Source organism: Varanus komodoensis, unplaced genomic scaffold (assembly GCF_004798865.1).
Source record: "Varanus komodoensis strain SLA01 unplaced genomic scaffold, ASM479886v1 scaffold10, whole genome shotgun sequence".
NCBI lineage: Eukaryota > Metazoa > Chordata > Lepidosauria > Squamata > Varanidae > Varanus > Varanus komodoensis.
The window spans coordinates 13,360,951-13,375,160 of record NW_025335269.1 but is presented as its reverse complement, the minus strand read 5'-3'; the positions used below and the strand labels follow the sequence as shown (position 1 = coordinate 13,375,160).

Genomic DNA, 14,210 nt, shown 5'->3' with positions numbered 1-14,210 from the left:
GAGTAGGCACCCTGGCTGAAGGATCCTAGCATGGTTATTTTTTTTAAAGGCTTCCAAATGAGACGTAAGGCAGTGGTGGAGATTGCAAGATTGTTCATGTTTTGATTATTTGATACAAAGGGCAAAATGTATACACATGTGTGTAAAATTTCACATCTTTTATAGAAGTACTGCTTTAGTGAACGCAACTACTAGCTTTTGCCTTGGAGAAAATCTGGCAGAACATTAAGGGGCTTAGTGGTTTTAATATGTAAACCTCTCTTTTCTGACCCTCATACAAACCTGACTGCATAGCAGCACAGTCCTTTCAAAAAAAAACAAAAAAAACCCCCTCAGATATTTTAAATTGGGTCACCAAATGTAGCTTGGCTTGTTTACTCTGAACAAAACAGTACTGACTAGATTATGCTGACCAACTGTTTCCTTGATGTTTTCCTGACTCATAACTTGATAAACTGGTTCTGTAGTTGTGAGCTTAACTTGCATGTTTTGAAACTTAATGCAGGCTTCCACAATCTGGTGCCCTCCAGTTATGTTGGAATACAACTTCCATCCCCAGCCAGCATGGTGGAAGTTGTAGTCCAGCGCATGTAGAGGGTACCAGGTTGGGTAATTCTGGTTAGTGGTGACAGGACTGTTGTCATTTACACAAGATACTGAATCACTTGCAGGACTGATCCACCAGTTTCTAGCCTGCCTTATTTGGCTAGAATTATAACCTGTGTTATAATTTCTCCAAGCTATGTTTAGCATGTCTGCTTGTACTTTTAACAGTAATTCTGAAGAGTTGCATCTGATTCCCAAAAAAGAACATGGTGTATTTGCAGCATTGGGTTAAGGAACATAGGTAGTATCTCATGATTGCAGTAAGTGGGTAAAACACTTACTAGCATGGAATTTGGTGTGTGAAAATTGGTATTGGTTGGTGCTTTATGGACATCAGTAGCTACACAGAAAAGGGTAAATCAACTGGTGCTGCTGATGCTATTGCAGTGTGATGGTGGTAAAAAGGACAATTTCTGCTTTTCTTATGGATTCTGTGCAATGCAAGAACATGAGCTTCCAGTCTGGAAAGGGAAATGAAGGATCATTTGTGGTGGAATAACTAAATAAAGCTGGGAAACAGAGTTGGACTTGTGTATTAATGCTTCATACTACATATGTACTAACACTTCTTTTATTTCTTTAGGTATTTTTTGACTTAATGAGAGAAATCAGGGCAAGGAAGATGGAAGACAGCAAAGAAAAGAATGGTAAAAAGAAAAGAAAAAGTCTAGCCAAGAGGATCAGAGAAAGATGTTGCATTTTATAATCACAATTCCAAACTCTCTTCAAACCTTGACCATACTAATAAAATCCATAACTTATAGCATGCCATCTGGAGGCTCCTATGACTGAAATTACTCTTAACAGTTTGGAAATTGTAATGTACCACTTAAAGCATGAATTGGGACAGCACTGAAGTATTTCACTGAAAAAGTTTAATGTGGCTTCAAGTGAAGCAGAATTCAACCCATTTCATAACTTGCCTCCTGTCACCACAGTTCTTCTGAATGTAGAGGGTTTTTCACGGGCAGTCTCTCTTGAACTGTAAGCTAAAAGCATTACTTTCTATGTTTCTCCTAAAGCATATACTTTTTATATCACCAAATCTTCACTTTGTCTTCAACTGCCTTGAAAACTACAGCGGTGGTCAAAACTAAGCGAAGGTAGTTTATAAGCCTTTTTTTGTTTTTGTTTTTGCTGTTACAAGATTATGCAAATTAAGGAGGAGAAACTAGCTCTGTTCTCTGCTTCTATTGGGTGTCATTTATACAAGGAATTAGCTTAGACAAATGGTATAAACTCATGAGAATATTTGAATATGCCTTAATTTAAAAGCTGAAAACATTAATGTAGTTAAGGGTATATTTTCCTGGTGATGCACTGAGGTGTGTGTCATTGTGAAATTATATCCTGTAGTGTGGAGTGCAGTTTATTGTGAGCAATTTTGCAAACTAGCTGTGTGCTAGCAGTATGTATGATCAGAAAAGTGTGCCATACTCTGGGTTTTGAATACTCCAGAGCATAGAGTTACCTTTTTTCAGTGAAGATTGCTTTAAGTGAAAGGCTGACATGTTACAAGTTCATCTGAGGTTAAATTTAAAAATGAAAAGGATACAGCACATTTCAGTCTAAAGTGGTCATTTAATGCAGAGTCTGACACTGACCTCTGTCAAGTACTTAATGTTTATGTGTTTAGGGAGGGTATTTTCCTAGGGCTGGAGCACAGTGTGGACTTCTGTAGCGCATATGTTATCTTGCCCTTAGAGATGTTTGGAAAAATGCTGATAAATAATTGGTTCTTCTTGTGTTCCTCACATTAAGACTTTGGGAACATGAACTGTGCATTACTTAATGGGAAAGCATTCCAACTATGTTTCCTGGTTAAATATCAATTGAGTCACCCACCCTGCTCTGCAGTATAGACAGACTTGACAGTGTGCTTCCGAAATTCATCAATACACTACAAATGTATTGTCTTCAACTCTTCTGCATTTGAAAGAATACTAGCACAATGTTAGTATGTGGAATTGAGCTAAAAAGAAGCCACTATCTTTGAGGCTTTTAAGCCTCTTGGGTATGGGTGTAAAGGTTAGATCAGTTCCAAAAAAGAATACTTTTTATATACATGTGTAAACTTATGAATTGTCAGTTCAAGATGTGTCTGAGCAAAATAGACAACGTGTGTGTTTAACATGCTAACAAGTAGACATTAGTAATGTGGCTGTAGAACACTTGATTATCAAGACATTTTGTATGTGCATTCTTCAGTAGATGCTACTATGTGCAGAATTAGTTCTTGATGTGCCTGGCCATGCAGACTGGTCCTCATCTTAGTGTGTATTTGTTTTCAGTCTGTCTTACCAGGGAGTTTAACCACTAACATTGTGATGTTTGTGTAATTGGAACCAAGGTGTTATGAAGCCAATGGACACATAAAAACAATTGTCATAGGCTGATGCCTTATCAGATACTTTTTATTTGCAATTTGAGCCATTGACTATAAATAAACTTCCATTTTTTAAAATACTTGGTAGAATGCTAATTACAAAACATACATTCCAACACAGCAGCTTTACTATTGCTTTGGTAAGGTTATCTAAGTCACAGAACAATTATTTTTGCTAGCTTGCTATCCATTTAGAATTATTATACCTTATAGCAGACTGTTGCAAGTGTGACAAGTTCAGCTTTTAAATGACTACTGACACTTTTTAATGAAAATTACCTACACGGACAGAACCTGATACATAATATTGCATCTCAAGGCAACTTCTTATATGCAGATGTATGCCCTTATGAAAATTTTCCCATCAAAGTTATTGCTAAAATCACATATTCATCAAAATACGGTAACTAGATCAAACAGCAAATTAATACAAATATGTACTGACTTTTTGACATTCTTTTATTTTCCAATACAGAATTTTCCAGCCTTGGTTTGAAAGGACACGCAGATCAGTTCCTTGATGGTCTTGCAAGAAGCATACAATTTTTGATTAAGACCCAAATTAAGTTGTTGACAGCAGAAGTGAGCTCTCTGCAGGCCAATTTGTTGTGGTCTGTCTTAAGACACTCTGCTTATGCTCCTTACTGCATAATGGCTCCTCTATAGACCAGAATCAAAATAAAAGCTTATGAAAACATTGTTCTGTACAACTGTGTTTGGCATGCACCCAGCTCCTGATGTTGGCTTTAAACTAACACTCTTTCTGTCTCTGTCTGTCTTATCTGTCTCTGAGTGTGTGTGTGCATGTGAATGAGAGAGAAGTATGTAAGGATACAGTTCAGTGCATGCAGAATCCTGAGAGTGAGAAGGCTTCTTCCTGCCTAAACGTACATAGGATTGCACCCTAAAGTGCTTCTGTGCTAGACCAAAAAGTCCATGGAACATCCCTTGATGCATTTGTGTTGGTTTTACTGCATTTAGTGCAGATCTTACAGTTTCCTCTACATATTATCTTGTCTGGGAGAAAGTATCCATAAACAAAGTTAGAGCAGAGTGGGAATTAACTATCTGGGCATTCTTTAAATATGTGGCATGTGACCTTTTTGCTGAGTAGACATTTAAACTCTGGTAATAAACTTCTTGTCGCCAGCCACTGCATGTTTTACAGATTAGGACCATCTTTGATGTAATATGTCAAAGTGTGTTGGCTCGTGGGATATAGTTTCAACATATTTTGTTCCTGAGTATTGTTTGGGCATTTCCATCCTATCATCTTATAAGCTGCTAGACCTTGCCAAAGCAGGGGTGGGGGAGTTGTTAGCAAGAACAATAGCATGATAGGACAGAGTGCATTGTATGACTTAAAATAATATACTTTGTATTCATATTCATCCAAAGCTCCCTTTCTTCACAAAGCTTCATACTCATTCTAAACTTGGCCTCTTCACTATAAATGAAGAAAGAATTGAGTTAGTAAATAATACGGTTGGGATGAACCCTTTCAGAATCTGCCTCTCCAGATTTGGAGGATTTCCTTTCTGGCTCAGGCTAGTCCTGCAAAGCAAGACAAGCCAGGAGAAAATCTATAAATTCTTGTGGACCCTCAGTTGTGTGCTGGCAAACTTCTTCAGCCTCCATTTCTGGCAGCCAGCCTTCTTCCCTGTTCACTGCTGCTGGTGGCAACAGTGGGCAGGGGAGAATGGGACTGCTTGTGAATCCTGGGTGCACTTACCAGGGCTGTGGACACTGGGCCACTGCAAAGTGGACTGGAGTCAGGAAAGCCAGAACCAGGCAATATGCCGGATCTTCTGCCCAAAATGGATTCCTTTCACATGAATACATACATCATGTTTTGATGATAAGAAATCTCAGTACTCTAAGCCAAATTCGACATACTAATAACATGTCTAATTTGTTAGAAGTGTAATATATAATCATCTTGCAATTCCTAGCATACAAGTTATTAGGCCAAAACATAGCTGGTGCACATTTGGCTTGCATCCCAAGAACTCCAAATAAGTTCAGAATTGTTTCTCAAACTGATTTCCCCATCCTTGTTACAAGCTGAGCTTCTAAACCAGAATTTAACATGATGTAAGATTTTGCTGCTCAAAGGGAAACAGCATGCACAATGGAGTTGGCTTGTATAACACTTCTCAAGGCCATATTATTAAAGGTGAAACTGCATTTAAAAGTGCATTGACAGTTAAACAGATGTGCCCTAGTAGAAAGCTTTATCTTCTAGCTGGATAACTATGGCAATACCTGTTCTCCTTTTCTGTAATATACAATATGGGCAGAATCCTTTTTGTGGTTATTGAAGATGCTCAGTTCTTCTTGTTTACTTCCCAGCCCCCTTAAATTGGTGCAATTTTTGCCTTCATTTACTTCCCAGCCATTAAACTTGTGTATATTTCTATGGGTTTTTTTGAAAGAAAGAAAGAACAAATGAACAGTTGGGCAACTGTAGCAGTTAAGTACTCCAAAAAGGAGCAGTGTTAAGTGTTAGGGGTAGGCGTTAATATCTCCTTTTTTAAGTAGCTGGAGACTGAAGGAAACATTAAAAAGGGGGAGGGCACTGAGAACTGATTGTCAGTTCAATAAACAAAAAGATGGGCTTGTTAATTGGGTGATACTGTCCCTTTTCTTTTGTGCACCTACTTTTTTCCCATTTGCTGCTAGGCACTGGGACTAGCCCATCTGCATGCGTGCCTTGTCCTCTCTCTGACAGCAGAGTCAGACAAGAAATTGATCAGGGAAGGCTTGACATACCAGATAGCCATCTTGTGTGCACTTGTGAAGGGCTGACAGTTCAAAAAGCTGCAATGTTCAGGGGCCAACAAAGCAAAATAAGACTCCAATTGTGCATTGGGGTTCCAATTTAAAAAGGAAAAGCTAAGGATAAGTGTTGGTCCTTGCAAAGTGCCAGGTTTGCATTGGTGGAAGGGCAATCATTTGGTGAGATCACCAAAACAATTGGCAGAGGGTTTTGCTGTTCCTGCCAAGCAGATCCATTCTTGACAGCCCACAATGAAGTTGTCATGCTGTGTTTGGATGACACAACAAGCTATTGCGAGAAAGAGCAACCCTAAAACAAGCCATGGGTTCTCAGTGTGGCTTCTATGTAAAATTAATAAGCCACCTTACAGAAATCATGCCAGGTTTGGATGGCATAAAAGCCCACCATGGCTGATTATCCATGATGGATTCTTGTGTCATGTGAACAAGGTGATACACAAAGCATATTAAAGCTACATTAATGGCTCCTTAATAAATGCTTGGGATTCCAAGATCTTAAGTGCTATCTCTTTAAAGATAATATTTTACTGCAGTATGGTATAAAGCTGTTGTATCTGACAAGCATGCAAAGCTGGGAAGCGTATGGTAAAAGGAAAAACAACTCATTCAATTGTTAATGTCCATTTACACAATTTCTGAAATATTTCATTGTTATTATCTACTGTCCCATAAACTTGGATTCAGAATCATAACTCCCTAAAAATCCCATAAAACGGAATCATATACAATAAGCTTACACACATTTCAGGCTAGATGTGGGTCACAAACTGCTCTTTGAGAAGGCAGTCCCTGACTCAAAATGTGCCTTTTAACCAAGGGTGCAGTCCAATCAGAATGCCCATACTCTTCCAAAATAGGAGGGTTATGGACATTGTATATAGAGTGAAAGGAGTGTGCAAGCAAAGGTCACCTCCATGCTCCTTTGTCTCCCAGAAAACATTTGGATGGATGGCTGTCTCCATGCAGTGCCTTGGAGTGGGAGAAGGCTGCAGCACTGCCAAGATGCATTGCATCTTGGTGGTGCCAGACTTACCTTCCGTGCCCTGGGATGCCTCCAGAAACATGACTAAAGGGCTGCTAGATGCTACTGGTTCAGTTCTTCCCATGCTGGGAGACCAGGGGTTTGTTTATTAGATTTATATCCCACTTTTCCCTTACAACAAAGTCGAAATGGCTCATATTTTCCTCCTCCTATTCTCCATCTTATCTCCACAACAACCCAGTGAGGTAGGCTGGGCTGAGAGTCTGACTGGTCCAAAGTCACCCAGTTGGCTCCATGGCTCAGCAAGGACTGAAGCCCAGATTGTGTGGGTCTCAGTCCTGCGCTCTTAACCACTATGCTACATTGGCTCCCATAGCTCAGGTGCCAGAGGTCCAATTTCTAGTTACAAGGTCAGAGCATTTTAGAACCTTAGGTTGGGATCCAAGCAATTCTGTGGCCATCTAGATGTTACCTAGTGTCCCATTGGACTGTTAGGGTACAATACAATGCCCTCCACACACAGTGCATGTAAGCTTCAGCCTGGGTTATCCAGTGCGGCTGTAAGCAGTTTCTGCCATCTTGCATCCTGCACTTCATTTAGACAGCTATTTGCAGCCATCCAGATGAAGCACCATGAATGGATAGGGAAGGAGGCTGGGGAACCACTTGAATACAGTGCAAATTGTCATCCTGGGCCTTCTGCATGCCCTGCTCCCTGCATCCCCCCTTTTAGTCCCCTCCCAAGGCCAATTTCCAACCTCAGCACAATTCTTTCTGTGCCACTAGTGGAACGGGCAGGGCTTGGCCATCAAAATCCCAGCTCTGAATAATCCTGTACTGCATCCAACAATTTCAGGAGGCCCTGGGATTATGCCAGCATAATTTTACCATTGTGGATAACATTTTCCCAGATACCTAGCTTTTAAAGATACTGCATTGTTGGTTCATTAAAAATTAAAAGTTTATTTTCAGCATTAGCTATATAGCTTTTCCTTATTCAGACTTTTCTGCCCAAGTGACCAGATTTCTTTTGTATGATGTCAGTTCCCAGCATTCACTGTAAACCAATTTGTGTCCTAGCGTCATCCCTTTAATGTGATCAGTATATTTTACTAATTGACACTTCCAAATTCCTAATTGTGTATTAAGTGTTTTAAGCAGCTCTTCAGTTGGTACTTCATCAAGAAACACCTTATTTTGTTTCAAGAGAGATGAGTTAGCAGTTTTTAGTAGCATTTCCAGTAATTCAAATATAGGCTATGAGAACCATTGTCTTAAAATCTGTGACATATGTATTTTGGAAGGAGCTTCAGGAAGCCCTTTCTTTTAAAATGATTAGAGATTTAAAATTTAAAAATTTGGTCTATCTTGAACTATCTTGAATGGTTATCTTATGTTCTGTTTGCCCCAAACTTTGAGAAAAAAGTTCTCATGAACATGTGTATATATTTTTGTATACATCTTGATAAACATATGTTCACATGCAATTTTGTCTAATGTACACTGATTTTGCAAGCTGTTTTCCTAATGTAGTGCAATTGTGAACTTTGTTTTTACTAATCCACATTCTTGAGTGCATTTTCTTCTAAAATACAAATGGTCATACACTTTTTAAATTTGAAAACTCACTTAAAAAATCAGAGAAGTGTAACCTGTAAGAAGTAAGGTGTTTTGGTGTGTGTATTAAATCCAATGTGTAAATTTGGTAAGTTTGCATTAAAGTACAAATCGAATGGATTGCTCCTGCAACTCTAAAGTGTATTAGAGAAAATGAGAATCTCTGCATTGCCATATGCTGGCCTGCAGCTTTTGGAGCAATCTTGAAGCTTATTTTTGAGGAATGTCTGGATTGTAAAAGCTAGCCACAATATTTGTAGAGGTGCTGAGGCGTTGTCTGGATGAGGTAATGAATAAGGGTTCATAAAATGAAGCAGATCCCTGACAAGATGGAGGTTATTTGGGTAGGAAGTTCTTAGGACTAGGGAAATCTCTGTTTAACTAGCTCAGGATGGAGTTCTATTCATCTCCAAAGAACAGGTCTAGCTCCACAGTTCAGGAGTGCTCCTTGATCCATCAACTTCAGCCACTCCACAAATTTCTGCTGATCCTGGTCAGGAATAGCTTGACTACAGTGATTCATGTTCTGGTAATCTTCCAGTTGGATTACCATAAGACATCATATTTGGGGCTACCCTTAAACGTCACTTGGTGGCTAGAATTTTTATTGGCTTAGCTAAGTAGAGCCAGGTTGCACCAATTCAAAGATGTAATCTTCAGGTCAGGACTGTGTTCATTATCTAGGGATTCTTTTATATTAAATTCCATTCAGGAAATCCTGAGATCCTAATTTGTATCACTCGGTAATAGCCCCTCCCCCACACAAAGTATGGGCAAACAACAATGTTGATTCAAATTAACCAACAGTGTATCAAGAAGAGGTTAGCAGTATAGACCACCAAAAAAAGACCTGTGTGTCCAGGACTTTCCCAGCTGCTCTCAAGGCCTAGACCAGTGATTCCCACAGTGGGCGGTATCGAGTCCAGGTCCAAAGATATGGGGGGAGTTGTTTTAAATTTGCAGAAGAGCAACTGTCCTAATACAAAGAGAGAGGCATAGGGGCACTAGAGTTGATGCCCAAGAGGAATGGGGTGGTAGCCCCAAAAAGTTTGGGACCCTCTTGTCTAAATGTTCCAAAGTCTATGTCTGATGGACTTACAGTTAATGAAAGGATGCAATGAATGAGCAGGCATCCATTGCATGATTCACAATGATGTAGAAATGTGAGAACATTGTAATATAACTGGCTTCAGCAAGGGATAGGGGCAAATCAAGTAAACACCAGGGAATTGGAAGCATTGCAGTAAAGACTTTTAACCAGCAGGTGGCAGCTCCCAACAGGAATTGCAAAGCCAGATTGATGCATGTGGTGCTGGTACCTTAACTTTAGAATACCATCCCTAAGTCAGACTGGTGCTGAAAATTAGAATGTTTTTAGCATGAGATCAATGCATTTTTATTTGTACTGATGTTTTACAGTGATGTAATTGCTCCCCCCCCCGCATGCCAGTCTTACGATTTTGTTGCCTTTTAGTCTTAATTGTTGTTTAAAGTTTGTTGTGTTGTTTTTATATTTATGTAGTACTTTTATTATTGTATGCCACATATAATCTGTCAGGCTGAAGGGAGTTTTTGAAAGGCTGAAATAAATAATGTAGACTTTTATAATTCTTTGTATAAAACAGGCATAAATAACTACTCATTTGGCAGTAAAACATCTCTTCTGCCCTAAAGGATGTGAACTTTCTTGGCTTCATTATGATTGTTTATTCCCATGATTAGGAATGTACAGATTTTGTTGAATTTACTGTGTTTTGCATATTGTAAGCTGTCTTTCATTCTGTTCATTCACAGAAACACATTTTTTAAGCATGTACAAGAATTTTCTTCCACTTGCACTACTTGGCACTAATGCACATCTGTACAAATCCTATCCAGAAAATGGTCCACAAGTCTACAGAATCTGTACAACTTGCAGACTGGAGTCATGGAAATGTAAATTCATTTGGATCCTTTGCAGATTTTTCCAGTATCTCCACCCATGAAGACAAAAACTGGATATTCCTTTTCTCTTTTGAAAAGTTAGGTTTTAACACTCTACTCTGAATTCCAGCAGAGTATAAAAGGGCTAAAACTTCCAATTAGACTGAAGCAGCCTGCCTTCTTAGAACTATAACCACCCTGAGATTTGATTTTAGTAACCGTAGAAACTAAAAATTAATAACAGCCCACAGAATCATGTCATCACAATGATTTTCTGCTTCCCAAGGCATTTTAATCTTGCATTTTATGTGAATTCATCTTCCTTCATCACAAAGGCCAACACCCATATCATTTATACTAAGTGCTTTAATGAGTCAACACCTGGTTAACTGTTCAAGCTATAATTAACCTAGATTATTCTATAGTGTACATTCTGCCAACAAGATTGGGCAAGATGAGATGCCACTCTTGCCCATTATGAGGATTTCTCAATTCACTTAAATTGTGTAACTGACCAAAACAAAACAAAATGGCAAAAACAAAGTCCAATATGAACAAACCAGCAACAACCCCCAAACTGTGAGAGTTTTGGTTTTTATTTTAAAGCAAGGTTGTCAGTAAATACTACAAGTTCAGGGGTGAAAATAAAATATAAAAACACCTCACACTTGTTTCCTTGGCAAATGCTAGATCTAATCTGCCCAGGATTATGGGAGAGTGACACCCATGCTTAATAATTAGTGCAACTGATTTTAGAGTATTTTTATAAGTATTTGTGCATTTTCAAATTTTCTTTGCAGTTTGGAAGAAAGCTTCCAAGGCCTTGAAATAAAGTTTTAAAACATAGATTTTTCTATCATTTCTAAAACAAATCACCCTTTGATTCAGCTATACTCTGTTTTCAACGGGTGAAATACTTTTTGATGAAAGCCAGCAGCTGTTGGATGACCCAAATTTCTTATACTTCCTGCATGTTATGCCTAGCCCACTTACTGAAGCACTGCAACAACCCAAATTATACCATCTCAGTTAATAAAAATGGAAGGTGTGCAGATTTTTAGTCACTTTCTATGCTCAAGTTGTCTCAGACCAAAATATCCTAAACCAACCTGTAGCCATCTTTCATTTATCTGTGCAAATTTATTTGTACTCTTAACTGGCATGCTCTTCTAAATGCTACTGTGATCCTACTTAAGTATCCTACTGCTTTATTCTAATGAGTGTAAAGGTGCAATCCTATAGCCTCCTAGCAATTTGTGAGAGGCCATGGGAAAGGTGGTAGTCCCAGCCCTGAGCTTGGAAAAACCCCCTGAGGTAAGAGCTGGTACCCATACCTTGGTGGGTCTTCCTTGCACTATCTCAGCTGATATGGTTCCTTTTGGTAGGGGAGGAGAGGCGAGGGGAACACCATCCTCTGAATCCACCATCCCAGTGGTGCTTCAGCCTCCCCTTTGAGGAAAAATGTTAGCTGCCCCCCAAAATGACCCTCTAAATGTTTTGGAGGGTGAGAGGAGGACAGTACCCACCTTCCACTGGATGCCCATAACCTTCTGGCACAATTCTATTTCTGTTGCACAGAAGAAATCCTACAGTCCTAAAGTTCTTGTAGAACTTTGTTCTGCCTAAATATGCAAAGAATTGCACAGGTTGCATCCATTTAGGCAGAATGACACCCATTTTTATATTATATTGCCTAGGAAACACGTATGCAGGATACAGTGTGTACAAGAACTTTTGGGCTATAGGACTGTTTCTGTCCTGCAGAAATAGGGCTGTGCCCAGAAGGTTATGGGCACCCAACAGAAAGAAGGCTAATACTGCTGCCACACTCCACTCTCAAAACAATTTGATGTTTACCGCTTTTGGGTGTGAGTCCATGCATATTTAGGCAGAAAAAGTGTCCTAAATTCCCAGCATGCCCAATGAGAAGTAGGATTTTTTCCCTGTCTGAACAGCTAGAAGGCTTGCAAACCTAGAAGTTTGCTTGTTGTCAGCCTTAAACATCCTTGTTTACAATGATTTTAAATAGTTAAATAACAAATACTGTTTCCTTATTTTGTTTCTGAAGTGCTGAATTCATCGAACTCATCTCTTTCAAAAACTATCTTGTCTATGAGAGATAAATGATTGAATGGTTGCTTGGTAGTTTGTATTTTAGAGCACAAAAACATGAGGAATGTTTCCTCAAAATACGAAGGATCAGGCCTTGGATCTAAAAATGCCAACGCAAACTTAAGACTGTGATCCTATGCACATGTACCTGGAAAAAGGCATTCTATGTTATTTTATTCCTCATTATGTCTGGGTGTGAAAGCTGGACAGTGGAGAAAACTGACAGGAATAAAATGGGTGCATTTGAAACATGGTGCCAAAGGAATGGCTTGCTAATACCCTGGATTGACAGAAAGATGAACAAGTGGGTCCTAGAGTAAATCAAGCCAGAACTTACCCTGAAAATAGGAATGGTGGAACTGAGGCTGTTGGACGTTGTGCACATCATGAGGAGGCAATACTCGCTGGAGAAGACAATCATCCTAGGGGAAGTTGCCAGCAGGAGGAGGAAAGGAAGACCAAACAGGAGACAGACTGACCGCATGAAAGAAGCCACAGGCTTGAAATTGGAAGAGGCTGAGGCTGAGCAAGGCTGTTGGCGACTGGACATTCTGGAGGGCTTTCCTTCATGGGGTCACCACAAATAGGAGGCAATTTGATAGTGTGTGACAATATCATCCTGAGCAGCTATGCATAGGATTGTACTATTCATTTTATCAGTGATGTAATTAATGAAGGCAAAATTTAGTTGGTAGGATCTTGTTAAGATTATTTTAGGTTACAGTTCAATGCTGTAACAGGCAATGAGGGAGAGGAAATTAATGATGGACTTTCCTTCTAAAGTTACATTTTCTTAGCATGTGATTAATATAAATGGTAGGAAAACTTAGATCCTTTTATACATTTAAGCAAAAGGTTGCATTTTAAAATAGTCTGTTCAACTGTTCTTCCTATATAAAGGGCACTACAGAGAAATACCTAACTTGGTCTTTATATTGGATTAGATTTTGCCCAGTTTCCACATAATTGGCATATCTGTAAAGTGGAGGCAGTAGACAACTGCTAAGGCAGTTACTTTAATAAAATACTTCAATAAAACAGCAAAGATGATCTGATAATATATACATTTTTTTAAAATGGCACACAATTCTCGTCTATTGCATGGCCTTTTTATCTTTGTGATAAACTCCCCACACTCAGTTTTTATTTGTTATGACACAAGTCTTGACAATAAAACTAGATTCTGCATCTAATTCAGCTGTTACCTTCAGTATTTCAAAAGGACATCTATCTTAAGGCAGCATTAAACTGAAGGGAATAATGGACTAATTTGGAGGCAAAGGATTAATCAACTTAACATTCCTTAATTGGCTGATGGTGCAGCTAAGAACAACAAGAAGAAACTGGCCATGCAGCTGTAAAAAAAATACCCTTGGCTCAGGTGAGAAGTCACAACTCGCAAGGACACAAGGATCTGTGTTATGTTGCCTTGGTGTGTTTTAGGATGGAAAAAGGCCATATTTCTCTGCAGCTGCTGTTGGCCCATTGAGGCAGCCACAAGCAGTAACAATCCTGAGAAAACAAAGATATTGTCATCATCAGTCAAGACTGATAGCCAATCTGATGGGGCATCAGCGGGGCAGGCAGGCGGAGAGGAGAGGTCATCAGAGGTGGAGCCTAGGAGTCTCAGAAGGTGGAGGCTAGGAATCAGAAGAGGCAGAGCAGCCTTTGAATCCTCAAGAGCTGGCCACCCATCCTATGGAATGGAAGGACTAAAGCACCTGAACTTTACAGACTATACATGCAAAGGTGGAGGTGGGTAATCCATACAGCCACACACAAGAA

At 39.3% G+C, this 14,210-nt stretch overlaps 1 protein-coding gene across 8 annotated transcripts in view; it reads left to right on the top strand.

The window, feature by feature from the left end:
* Positions 1 to 13,618, top strand: part of RALA (RAS like proto-oncogene A) — a 33,489-nt gene extending 19,871 nt beyond the window's left edge. For 2 of the 8 annotated variants that reach the window (XM_044454225.1, XM_044454241.1), the window contains exons 5-6: positions 1,190 to 1,253; positions 3,468 to 10,066. In XM_044454225.1, the coding sequence (XP_044310160.1) occupies positions 1,190 to 1,253; positions 3,468 to 3,658 (255 nt within the window). In that variant the 3' untranslated portion in view covers positions 3,659 to 10,066. The other 6 variants (XM_044454279.1, XM_044454270.1, XR_006417014.1 and 3 more) reach the window with 6 other exon arrangements.
* The last annotated feature ends 592 nt before the right edge of the window (positions 13,619 to 14,210 follow it).